Genomic DNA, 13,639 nt, shown 5'->3' with positions numbered 1-13,639 from the left:
TGATCTATCTACAGCTACCCTTTGGCCTCCCACCCAAGGTTTTAACCAAGCCCAGCCATGATATTTGTCACTGACTATTACCAATGTGCTACCATAAAGATCTCCTCTTAAAAACTAAATAGATTCACTGTTGTTATCGAAGTCATTCCAAAGGGTAGGTTTAACAGTGCAAATGAAATGTGACCATACAGTCATATCATCAATAATTCTCTTTAGGCCTAGATATCTTTTGCAGTCATCAACAGCCATTGTTCCAATTCAACCCAGAATTCAACTAAAAATAGACAATACAATAGGCCTAGGGTTTCCAGCTCTGGTTCATTTCAAATGTAATGATATTGAATTGTGTTTGGTTGTCAAAGCAACAACATTTGAACATTCGAAGGAGATGTATTAGGTTGTAGACTTTGGTTGGCCAGACCTGGACTTCCTCCATTTGACCCTTTCACAGCCATCAAACTCTAACTGTTTTAAAGTCATTCCTCTTGCAACTGAGTTAGGAAGGACACCTGTATCTTTGTAGTGACTGGGTGTATTGATACACCGTCCAAAGTGTAATTAAAACCTTCACCATGCTCAAAAGGGATATTCAATGTTTTCACCCATCTACCAATAGGTGCCCTTTGCTAGGCATTGGAAAACCTCCCTGGTATTTGTGGTTGAATCTGTCTGAAATTCACTGCTCGGCTGAGGGACCTTACAGATAGTAGTATGTGTGGGGTACAGAGATTGCGGTAGTCATTCAAAACACTATTATTGCACACCGGGTGAGTCCATGTAATTTATTAAATGACTTGTTAAGCAAAGGTTTTACTCCTGAACTTATTTAGGCTTTGAAAAACAAGGGGGTTGAAGACCTATTGACTCGAGACATTTCAGCTTTTCATAATTGAATTAATTTGTCATAAAAAAAAAAAAAACATCATTCCACTTTGACATAATGGGGCCTATGACGACAAAAATCTCAATTGAATCATGTTAAATACAGGCTGTAACGCAACAAAATATGGAAGAAGGGTGTGAATACTTTCTGAAAGCACTGTAGTTTTAACTGCAATCCAAGTCATTTGGTTCTGCTATTAGATGAAGCACAGTGATCATTACATTCATTCATCTGTTGTATAAATAAACATAATATCTTACATTGTAGTCCCATTTTAACTTTGCTGTGCTTTTAAATGGTTGGAAGTGCAGAGATAGACATCTGGGTGACAGCCAAACCAAAAATCCGACATTGTTTTTCCAGTGGAATTTGGTTGTGCATTTAGATGGTTGAAAGCATAGTGATAACACATTGGAAATTCAGCTAGCTTTTGGCTTTCTTTTTGAGTGGATGTATATGGGTTTTAATCTCATTGATCAACGTCTCAACCAAATATTACCCAATTATCCATGTTGAAATGGTGGTGGTGTGCCCAGTGGGTTATATTATTAACCTAATTTATGACTCTCCAATCTACTCATCATGTTAGGAATAGTATTTTATCATAAATGTGTTTTTTTTTTTTTTATATATATATATTTTTTTAATTGTTTAGCTTCCCCCTAACTTGAAACTAATGCTCCGCCTATGCAAGCAGTCAATGCACAAAATGTCTTAATGCAATCACAGGAAGAACACTTTTGTCTTTTGGAGGGGGATCCCAGCTTTCCATTGTTAATTTGTTTATTTCTTTACGCCTACAATTGCACACGTGACATCATTTAAAAAATGCAGTTACAACCACACAACCAGAGTTTCAAGCATGGTTTAGGATGGTTTGTGATGGTTTAGGCGCAGCTGAGCAACAGAGCTCTTGAAGGGGCAATGGCATCTTAAAAGGGCAATGACATACTTTGTAATACAATAATTATTAATAATATATTTTTTAATCATGATTCATTCTAATATCAATCAGGATGTCCGAATGGGGGTAATGGGATAAATGCAGATGGAAAAGCACCATGCTTCAACATATGTATTTATAGCCCCTATGCTGCATCTGTTGGGCTGCAGGTGATAATGCTTATTGCTAATGGCACATCTGATAATGCAAACCATGCATAGGCTATATGCATGGTCCAATATGTTAAAATAATTTTGGGGTCATTATGGAGGTGGATATTATATTTTAGATGGTGTCAGCTAAATTTTATTTTCATTCATTTTGGAGTAGAATGTTCTTTTAAAAAGGTACCTGAAGTGAGCTCCTTAGTCCTTCTACGTATAAATTATTCTGGGATGGACCCTGGACCCACTAAGAAAGGGGACTGGAAATGGTCAAATTCACATTTACAAAATGATCCTCATTCCCTAAAAGCATGATGGTTATGATTTTTTTTAACGTGAAAGGTGAGGTTAAATTGGCCCCAGACAATTGATCTAAGACTGAAGTTTTTGCTAACCACAGAATAGAATACATTATAGAGATGAACTGACTGTTTCTCTCTCTCTCTCTCTCTCTCTCTCTCTCTCTCTCTCTCTCTCTCTCTCTCTCTCTCTCTCTCTCTCTCCTCTCCTCTCCTCTCCTCTCCTCTCCTCTCCTCTCCTCTCCTCTCCTCTCCTCTCCTCTCCTCTCCTCTCCTCTCCTCTCCTCTCCTCTCCTCTCCTCTCCTCTCCTCTCCTCTCCTCTCCTCTCCTCTCCTCTCCTCTCCTCTCCTCTCCTCTCCTCTCCTCTCCTCTCCTCTCCTCTCCTCTCCTCTCCTCTCCTCTCCTCTCCTCTCCTCTCCTCTCCTCTCCTCTCCTCTCCTCTCCTCTCCTCTCCTCTCCTCTCCTCTCCTCTCCTCTCCTCTCCTCTCCTCTCCTCTCCTCTCCTCTCCTCTCCTCTCCTCTCCTCTCCTCTCCTCTCCTCTCCTCTCCTCTCCTCTCCTCTCCTCTCCTCCAGGAGTAAGAGTGGGGAGTGTGCGATGGAGAGAGTGATGGCGAGGCACTATGATTTTGACCTCACCTACATCACTGAGAGGATCATCTCTGTTTTCTTCCTGCCCGATCTGGAAGAACAATGTTACCGCGGCAACTTACAGGAAGTGGCTGCCATGCTCAAGTCCAAACACCAAGACAAGTTCCTGGTGAGTTGGGGGGGAATGAGTACTGTACGTGGAGAAAGGCAATTCACACGTCCAAAATGTGAACGTTCAGGCACAAAACATAACAAAGTAGACCGAAACAGGTAAGGACTACCTGGGGATTTGTCCAATGAGAAACACTCATTTTTATTTTCCGTTAACAAAACGTTTTAAAACTTTTTCCATTGCGTGTGCTAATGTACTTTTTCCATTGCGTGTATTAATGTACATGATTTTGGTGCTGGGTACATCAATTGATACATATGACTAACAAGAAGCCTGTATATTATTGTGGCTACCAAAAGTTAGTTAATTGTCGGTCAGCCAGGGGTGGGATGACATAACCTTCGAGGCTCGATGTACAGTAGGTGCAGGCTGTTGCTCCAGCCAAACAGTAACACACCTTACACAACTTACAACTAATCATAGTCCTCAATCAAGGCTTTGAGTTTTAAAATTAGGTTACTGCTGGACTGGAGCTAAAACCTGCACCCACACTGGCCCTCGCAAGTTAAGGTTGTCCACATCCGGGCACATATTCACAGAGTGTCTCAGAGTAGGAGTGCTGATCTAGGACCCGGGCCCCCCTGTCCATGTAATCTTATTCATTATGATCCAAAAGGCAAAACTGATCCTAGATCAGCACTCACTGCTCTGAGTATGGGCCCTGGTCTGAATGGCGATGAAAGGAGACAATTTGTTGAATGATAAAGTTTAAAAAAATAATAATCTGTTGCCAAGACTTGTTTCTCCCCTAAATGTTAATAAAACGAAAACAAAGATTTTTGTTCGTGGTGCGCCATCTTCCATTACTCTTTCATATAGTTAGCAAGTGACGATTGTTCATTCTTAGGGCCCGGTCGGGTATATTAACTATGTTACTGTATGGTGTTATAAAGAAGCAATACAAACAGTATATTGTTTTTTTGTAACAAAAGGTCATTGTTTTGTTCCACCCAGCACTTTAATGTAATGTTTTGTGCATATTATGTCAGACAACTTGCGGTCAATGTTGAGACAACGGTGTGTGGTGGTTGTGTGCTTACTGGGTGTGACATTGTGATTTCCCCTTCTCTTTGTCTCAATGTCTGCTTCTCCCAGCTCTTAAACCTTTCTGAGAAGCGTCATGACATCACCAGACTCAACCCCAAGGTAGGATGACCACCATAGAGATGCAATATATTTGTGCAATATACCTGTAATTGAGTGTCACTAGTATAGTGCTCTCAAATCCTGGTTACGATCACTGCTTCCCATAGAAGGTTTATCCAGAGATGGATAACTTCACTGTGTGTGCCAAACTCAGGTTGAAGACTTTGGTTGGCCAGACCTGCACGCCCCACCCCTGGACAAGATCTGTGCCATGTGTAAGGCCATGGAGACCTGGCTCACCTCTGACCCCTGCAACGTGGTCGTCCTGCACTGCAAGGTCAGAGGAGAGGCTGTACTGTTGCGTTGCTGCTGTTTGCATTGTTTGTATTGTTTGTTCTGTTCAAATATGTCCAGTTGCCCTACATAGCTCTCTTTTTTATCTTTCCTCCTCCTTCTCTCTCACAGGGAAACAAGGGGAGGACGGGGGTCATCGTGGCGGCCTACATGCACTACAGCAAGATCTCCGCAGGGTATGCGATGACTGTGTGCGCGGGCGTTTGTGTGCACATGCATACTGTCAGTCATGTTGATGCCGCACGTGTGTACACTTGTACAGAGAGTTCTTGATGCTATGTTTGTGTCTATGCAGGGTGGACCAGGCCCTGACCACTCTGGCCATGAGGAAGTTCTGCGAAGACAAAGTGTCCTCCTCGCTGCAGCCCTCTCAAAACAGGCAGGAGAATCGCTTTTTTTTTAATGTCACGCCACTTTTATGTCATGCCATCTTCCCAACTTTTCTCCTTCACCTTGTATGTTGCAGCTAGGTTGTCACCTGTTTGAGTATGCACCATCCCTCTTAATTGTAAATGCCCCAATCTCTCTCTCTCTCTCTTTTTTCCTCCCCAGGTATATCTACTACTTTGGGGGTCTGCTGTCGGGGGCGATCAGGATGAACAGCAGGCCTCTGTTCCTCCACCAGGTCCTCATCCCCAGCCTGCCCAACTTCCAGGCAGCAGGAGGAGGTCAGTGTCCCAATGTGATGTAGCAGTGTTCACTACACTGTCAAATCTGAGTTGTTTCAACTCTGTAGCCAGTATACACTTCCTCAAAATAATCTAAGATTAAGAAACTCAAGAAATCTGTCATTAATTTTGCCAAGGTAATTTTGCCGTCCTGCGATTTTACATCCAACTAAGATGTTGGGTGCATTATTTCTCAACAAAAGAAATGTGCATGAACTTGTCGTCTCTCACTGAATGGGGGGAGTTAGATTACCTCCACTTCTTCTTTTAATGACCTCACATCAGCATAATCTTTCTCCCCCGGCGGTCTCTCCTATCCTTCATTCCTACGCCTACTCGCTTTCTGTGCAGGTTACTATCCTTTCCTGAAGATCTACCAGTCTCTACAGCTGGTCTACACATCAGGCATCTAGTGAGTTAATTATGTTGTTAATACCATATGGTCAGTATATTTCTCACTGTGCTCCCTTTCCACCTTCAGACACAGTAGGTACTTGGGTACCTTTGTTGGGACTTTATTCATATGTGCTACCGCTTGTGTTTACATGTGTGCTGGTCTGTGTTTATTCCAACTGAACATTGTTTGCCTGTGTTTTACTACCTTGGGGGGTGTGTTTTACAGATGATTGAATGTGTTTTGACTATGTTCATGTCTCTCTGTGTAGCGACCCCCAGGGCTCCAGGGCGAGAAAGCTGTGTGTGACACTCGAGCCGGCACTACTGCTGAAGGGGGACATCGTGGTGAGTGTTTAACAAAATGGACAAACTAGTCATCACTCAACTAGTCAACTAGCCAACTCAACTCCTCTCCGTCTTCATCTACCAGTCCCGTCTCCTTTTCTCTTTGACCCTTTCAACAGCCAGAATCTGTAAAGCTTCAGCCATGGATCCACTTTCAGGCATATTATCCTCCATGTTGCCACCAAATATTCCATGACAATAACGTGATTTGAACTAGAATGTGATTGCCTAAGTCCTAAGTCTCAAACACAGAGTCTGTGTAAATAATAGTGTGGCCACTTGATCGCTCTCTGTGTTTCTCTTCCTTGTCTCTTTCTCCAGGTGAAGTGCTATCACCGGCGGCCACGTGGCTCAGAGAGGGAGGCCGTGTTCAGGCTGCAGTTCCACACCTGTACGGTGCACGGAGCTCAGCTGTGGTTTGGCAAAGGAGAGCTAGACCTGGCCTGTGCAGGTAGGTACCAGGGGTTGGATTGGTCAGCAGTATACCACCCAGAATCCCACTGATGGCTTTCCTCTGAAGGTAAGCAGGGTTGGTCCTGGTCTGTCCCTGGATGGAAGACCAGATGCTTCTGGAAGTGGTGTTGGGGGGCCAGTAAGAGGCAATCTGGTTTAAAAAAATATACCAATGCCCCAGGGCAGTGATTGGGGACATTGCCCTGTGTAGGGTGCCGTCTTTTGGATGGGACATTAAACAGGTGTCCTGACTCTCTGTGGTCACTAAAGATCCAATGGCACTTGTAAGTGTAGGGTGTCCTGGCTAAATTCCCAATCTGGCCCTCATACCATCATGGCCACTTAATCATCCCCAGCTTCCAATTGGCTCATTCATCCCCTTTCCTCTCCCCTGTAACTATTCCCCAGGTTGTTGCTGCAAATAAGAATGTAGTCTCATTCATCTTACCTGGTAAAATAAGATTTCAATGAAAGTAAATAAAATAAGAGGTGAACGTCTGGGAGTTTAGAGAGAAGGGAATGGTTGTGTTTCAGGACGAAGTACAATCGCTCATTATCCGAACCAGTCAGACAGACACGTAAGCGCAGATTCTCACTAGCTCGCACACTCACACAGACACACCCACACAGAAATCTGACTCAGAAAATGCGAAATTGTTAGGATTACATTATTTAACAAATATTTTCTAATAGCATATTGCCATAAAAATTAACAATGTAACAGCAAACATATACCTACCAATATTCTAACTTATACTTCAGAAGCAGAGAGGAAGCCCATCTCCACTGCCAACTCCAACTTCAACTCCAAGTATGGCCTCCAGTTTCTCCATCTCCTCATCAGAAAAGAGCCACTGCTCGTCAAAGCTCCCATGCTGCCTCTTCCACTACTACTTCTTCCTCAGTCAGACAAGGGGCCTCCAAGTCAGGCCTCAGCTCCCTGTAGTAGAAGGATTGACACCGTCAGAAGTACTCGTAAAAGCACTGGATGTTGTACTGGAGTATGTGGATACTGCTGAAGTCGGAAGTTTACATACACCTTAGCCAAATACATTTAAACTATTTTTTTCACAAATCCTGACATTGAATTCTTGTAAAAAAAATTATTCCCTGGCTTAGGTCAGTTAGGATCACCACTTTATTTTAAGAGTGTGAAATGTCAGAATAATAGTAGAGAATCATTATTTAAGCTTTTATTTCTTTCATCCCATTCCCAGTGGGTCAGTAGTTTACATACACTCAATTAGTATTTGGTAGCATTGCCTTTAAATTGTTTAACATGGGTCAAACATTTCAGGTAGCCTTCCACATGCTTCCCACAATAAGTTGGGTGAATTTTGGCCCATTCTTCCTGACAGAGCTGGTGTAACTGAATCAGGGTTGTAGGCTTCCTTGCTCGCACACGCTTTTTCAGTTCTGCCCACAACTTTTCTACAGTATGAGGTCAGGGCTTTGTGATGGCCACTCCAATACCTTGACTTTGTTGTCCTTAAGCCATTTTGCCACAACTTTGGAAGTATGCTTGGGGTCATTGTCCATTTGGAAGTCCCATTTGCGACCAAGCTTTAACTTCCTGACTGATTTCTTGAGATGTTGCTTCAATATATCCACATAATTTTCCTGCCTCATGATGCCATCTATTTTGTGAAGTGCACCAGTCCCTCCTGCAGCAAAGCACCCCCACAACATGATGCAGCCACCCCTGTGCTTCACGGTTGGGATGGTGTTCTATGGCTTGCAAGCCTCCCCTTTTATCCTTCAAACAGTACAATGGTCATTATGGCCAAACAGTTCTATTTTTGTTTCATCAGACAAGAGGACATTTCTCCAAATAGTATGATCTTTGTCCCCATGTGCACTTGCAAACCGTAGTCTGGCTTTTTTTATGGCGGTTTTGGAGCTGTGGCTTCTTCCTTGCTGAGCGGCCTTTCGGGTTATGTCGATATAGGACTCGTTTTACTGTGGATATAGATACTTTTGTACCTGTTTCTTCCAGCATCTTCACAAGGTCCTTTGCTGTTGTTCTGGGATTGATTTGCACTTTTCGCACCATAGTGTGTTCATCTCTAGGAGACAGAACGCGTCTCCTTCCTGAGCGGTATGACGGCTGCGTGGTCCCATGGTGTTTATACTTGAGTACTATTGTTTGTACAGATGTACATGGTACCTTCAGGCATTTGGAAATTGCTCCCAAGGATGAACCAGACTTGTGGAGGTCTACAATTCTTGGTCTTGGCTGATTTCTTTTGATTTTCCCATGATGTCAAGCAAAGAGGCACTGAGTTTGAAGGTAGGCCTTGAAATACATCCACAGGTACACCTCCAATTGACTCAAATGAGGTCAATTAGCCTATCAGAACCTTCTAATGCCATGACGTCCTTTTCTGGAATTTTCCAAGCTGTTTAAAGGCACAGTCAGCTTAGTGTATGTAAACTTCTGACCCACTGGAATTGTGATACAGTGAATTATAAGTGAAATAGTCTGTCTGTAAACAATTGTTTGAAAAATGACGTGTCATGCACAAAGTAGATGTCATAACCGACTTGCCAAAACTTTGTTAACAAGAAATCTGTGGAGTGGTTGAAAAACGAGTTTTAATGACTCACGCCTAAGTGTATGTATAAGTCATACTTCAACTGTATGTGTACCAGAAGTCCTGGTACTGCTCCATGTAAAACCCTGGGAGACTGGGGGCGGCTGCCTGCACTGGTACAGAATAGAGCAAGGGAGAGGTAGCTGGATGCACTAACTGAGCTGTTGAACACGTGCTGAGTTGCACAACAGTCTCCCTCCCATGCAGCAAAGACTGTCTGGACTGGACTCGGCGGGGGCCTGGGGATAGAAGGGAGACTGAAGGTCTGTACTGTAGATATGAGACCTCCTCAACATCTGAGGCAGCAGGTGGGTGAATCATCCCAATGTACAGTACCAGTCAAAAGTTTGGACATACCTACTCATTCAAGGGTTTTTCTTTATTTTTACTGTTTTCTACAATGTCGAATAATAGAAAAGGCATAAATGGAATCATGTAGCAACCAAAACAGTGTTATATTTGAGATTCTTCCAAAGGGTAGCCACCCTTTGCCTTGATGATCGCTTTGCACACTCTTGGCATTCTCTCAACCACCTTCATGAGGTAGTCACCTGGAATTCATTTCAATTAAATAACAGGTGTGCCTTGTAAAAAGTGTATTTGTGAAATTAATGCATTTGAGCCAATCAGTTGTGTTGTGACAAGGTAGGGGTGGTATACAGAAGATAGCCCTTTTTGGTAAAAGACCATATTATGGCAAGAACAGCACAAATAAGCAAAGAGAAATGACAGTCCATCATTATTTTAAGACATGAAGGTCAGTCAATCCGGAAAGTTTCATGAACTTTGAACGTTTCTTCAAGTGCAGTCGCAAAAACCATCAAGCGCTATGATGAAACTGGCTCTCATGAGGACCGCCACAGGAAAGGAAGACCCAGAGTTACCTCTACTGCAGAGGATAAGTTCATTAGAGTTAACTGCAACTCAGATTGCAGCCAAAATAAATGCTTCATAGAGTTCAAGTACAAACACATCTCAACATCAACTGTTCAGAGGAGACTGTGTGAATCAGGCCTTCATGGTTGAATTGCTGCAAAGAAACCACTACTAAAGGACACCAATAAGAAAAAGAGTCTTGCTTGGGCCAAGATGAGCAATGGACATTAGACCGGTGAAAATCTGTCCTTTTTGGTCTGATCAGTCCAAATTTGAGATTTTTGGTTCGAACCGCTGTGTCTTTATGAGACGCAGAGTAGGTGAACGGATTATCTCTGCATGTGTAGTTCCCACCGTGAAGCATGGAGGAGTTGGTGTGGGGGTGCTTTGCTGGTGACACTGTCAATGATATATTTAGAATTCAAGGCAACTTACCAGCATGGCTACCACAGCATTCTGCAGCGATGCGCCATCCCATCTGGTTTGCGCTTAGTGGGACTGTCATTTGTTTTTCAACAGGGCATTGACCCAACACACTTCCAGGCTATGTAAGGGCTATTTGACCAAGTGATGGAGTGCTGCATCAGATGACCTGGCCTCCACAATCACCCAATCTCAACCCAATTGAAATGGTTTAGGATGAGTTGGACTGCAGAGTGAAGGAAAAGCAGCCAACAAGTGCTCAGCATATGTGAGAACTCCTTCAAGACTGTTGGAATAGCATTCCTCTTGAAGCTGGTTGAGAGAATGCCAAGAGTGTGCAAAGATGTCATCAAGGCAAAGGGTGGCTGCTTTGAAGAATGTAAAATATAATTTGATATGATTAACATTTTATTTTTATTACTACATGATTCTATTTGTGTCATTTCATGATTTTAATATCTTCACTATTATTCTACAATAAAGAAAATAGTAAAAATAAAGAAAACCCCTTGAATGAGTAGGTGTGTCCAAACCTTTGACTGGTAATTAAAAGTTTCTGTTAAAAATGTGTGATTTTAAGAGTGAAAACTGGGAAAAACGGAAGCCAGGAAAAACTAAATGGAGAAAATGAAATGTGGGGAAAAAATGATTGATTCAATGAAATAGAATGGGCATGGACTTTCAAATCGAAATAAAATGGCTTGAGCTGCCATCTTTGATTATGATGTCTTAACATTCTAACATTACAATTCAATTTGTCATTAGCCATTACAGATTTTTTAAAGCAAGCCCTGTTTTCATTTCAAGTTAATGTATTTTAAATATAATTCAAGAGTACACATTTCAAAACATTTTTTTATCTTGTAACATGCTGTTTATTCCAACAGATAAAATAATGATAAATATATCTGCGTTACGCCAGAATCTGTTTCCTTGAAATGGTTCAATTCACATCGTCTACCTCCAAAAAATTCAAGAGCTCCGCCAAGCCACGCTAATGCACTAAGTTATGCTACAAAAATAGATAGACATGAAATATAGACACAGATTAATGAAATCATCATGCATGCATATAAGATTAAAAGAAAAGCATACATGACATAGGCTATAGCCTGCTGAAGCCCAGGCCGTGAGCAGGCAAACAGGCCCAACCCCCACTCTTCCACTAGCCCAAGCTAGCCCCTGCTCACACTTAGTGGTCTGAGGCCAAACCACACGACTAACAACATTGGACACTTTATGATACAGTTATCAGTTTGAGTTATCTATCCAAAACGGACACGTATGGATAAACCACTTCTCCAATCGTTTTGGCCCTATAACAAAGAACAAACAGCAAAAAAATATACATGATCAAATACACATTTTAGAATCAACAATTAAAGACTACCAGAACTACTGGATTATCCAATTACATTGAATGAACTACAGGACAAAATACAAACCCTCCAACCCAAAAAGGCCTGTGGGGTTGATGGTATCCTAAATGAAATGATAAAATATACAGACCACAAATGCCAGTTGGCTATACTTAAACTCTTTAACGTCAACCTTTAGCTCTGGCATCTTCCCCAATATTTGGAACCAAGGACTGATCACCCCAATCCACAAAAGTGGAGACAAATTTGACCCCAATAACTACCGTGGGATATGTGTCAACAGCAACATAGGGAAAATCCTCTGCATTACCATTAACAGCAGACTCATACATTTCCTCAGTGAAAACAATGTACTAGGCAAATTTCAAATGGCTTTTTACCAAATTACCACACGACAGACCATGTATTCACCCTGCAAACTCGAATTAAAAAACATACAAACCAAAATAAAGGCAAAGTCTTATAAAATCCATCTACACGAACAACAAGTGTGCGGTTAAAATTGGCAACAAAAAAACAAAAATGTCTTTCAACAGGGCCATGGGATGAGACCGGGATGCAGCTTAAGCCCCACCCTCGTCAACATATAAATCAACAAATTGTCAAGGGCACTAGAACAGTCTGCAGCACCCGAGCCTCACCCTACTAGAATCCAGTGGCGGGCCTGGGCCTTCAGTGAGGTCCTACACAGTCCCACCCGAATTAATCCACCTCTTATTACCATCATTATGATGCCACTGCTCTGGACACTATACATTTAGACAGAAACGCAGTATAACCAGGCGTTGCGTCGCACCCAAAGCAGTTTCACCGTGATGATAAAGACACAACTATTCACTGAAAATAAAAGAAAGAAAACAAATAATTTGCAACATAGGCTATTTGCCATTTTATTTTGTTAATATATAGGCTATTTAATATTAACGAGATAAAATGCGAAACATACATACACATTTAATAGTGTTCCGTGACTCTCTGTTTTTCTGGAGAAGGCTGTTTGCGGGATTCTTTTCCGGTAGGTCTGAACGTGCTGGGGGTCTAGGAGGGAGAGAAACATACATTTTTCGTGGTCTTGAAATCTGTTTCGTATCTGGCAAAGAATGTTGTCCAGAATATGCCTGTGGAGTTGGGTAGTATGTGCGAGGGTCTCCTTGTGCTGGGTCTCTGCGTGCGCTGGGTGAACTTGAGATGCGTGCTGTGTCATCGTAGATTTGACTGAACCCGCGCCTCTCTCGCTCAATTGTAATAATAGGCATTCCCAGCAGTGCAGTTTGCAGTGCTTCTCGGAGCCTGTGAGCCATTGATAGCGCTCGTAGTTGGAACTTTGAAAGTGGCAAACGAACCCCTTTCCTGCCTGTGACAGGCTTTGTAGCGTCGGCGTCGGGCGACCTCTCCTTACAATGTCTAACTTTTCTTGAAAAGTTCGTCTTGAGAATGGCGTTATAATTATATCCTCGACCAAATCGATATCTTCTCCTCCTTCCGCAATTGTGGGTTGAAAAAACAGCTTAGTAGTACGCAAATTAATTTGTTTATCAAATTCAGTTTCCTAGTTCTGAGGTTCTGCATAGACCTGCCCATAGGACCTGCCTCTCAATATTGGTAATCCAATCAAAAGACGAGCACGCACTACGCCTGCTAGCTGGCGTACAATAGTCAACTCTAAAACTGATTGGTTGACACTACATTTTAATTTCCATTCACTTTAAGCTACAAGCGCCCGCACTGTTGATTCTGAAGGCCTGAGGGCAGATTTTAGACTCCTGGCAACACATGATGGCTGAATATGATTGGATAAAAGATCTAACATAAAGACCAGCCCTCCAAATCTCAACCTGGGGCTGGAAGCAGTGCAACCAAGAGGAAAGCTATGAAATGAAGAGTATAACTCTTACTCTGGGGAATAATTTAATACATATTTGTGGGAAAATATATTTTTAAAATATGTATATATTATGATGATGTTTAGGCCAGCAGAGAAGGCCTTGCTGGCCCTGACGGCCCATCACTGCTA

General features: G+C 42.4%; 1 protein-coding gene across 8 annotated transcripts in view; it reads left to right on the top strand.

Moving 5' to 3' along the window:
- LOC110493953 (tensin-2) overlaps positions 1-13,639 on the top strand; it is an 80,773-nt gene that overhangs the window by 44,285 nt on the left and 22,849 nt on the right. For all 8 annotated transcript variants that reach the window (XM_036949975.1, XM_036949974.1, XM_036949971.1 and 5 more), the window contains 9 exons: positions 2,865-3,048; positions 4,147-4,197; positions 4,352-4,474; positions 4,603-4,667; positions 4,787-4,870; positions 5,044-5,159; positions 5,511-5,571; positions 5,825-5,900; positions 6,222-6,351. In XM_036949975.1, coding sequence (XP_036805870.1) covers positions 2,865-3,048; positions 4,147-4,197; positions 4,352-4,474; positions 4,603-4,667; positions 4,787-4,870; positions 5,044-5,159; positions 5,511-5,571; positions 5,825-5,900; positions 6,222-6,351 — 890 coding nt within the window. The remainder of the gene's footprint in view (positions 1-2,864; positions 3,049-4,146; positions 4,198-4,351; positions 4,475-4,602; positions 4,668-4,786; positions 4,871-5,043; positions 5,160-5,510; positions 5,572-5,824; positions 5,901-6,221; positions 6,352-13,639) is intronic.

The sequence above is a fragment of the Oncorhynchus mykiss genome, chromosome 17 (assembly GCF_013265735.2).
Source record: "Oncorhynchus mykiss isolate Arlee chromosome 17, USDA_OmykA_1.1, whole genome shotgun sequence".
Taxonomy (NCBI): domain Eukaryota; kingdom Metazoa; phylum Chordata; class Actinopteri; order Salmoniformes; family Salmonidae; genus Oncorhynchus; species Oncorhynchus mykiss.
The sequence above is the reverse complement of the archived record's forward strand: the minus strand, read 5'-3'. Positions and strand labels throughout refer to the sequence as shown.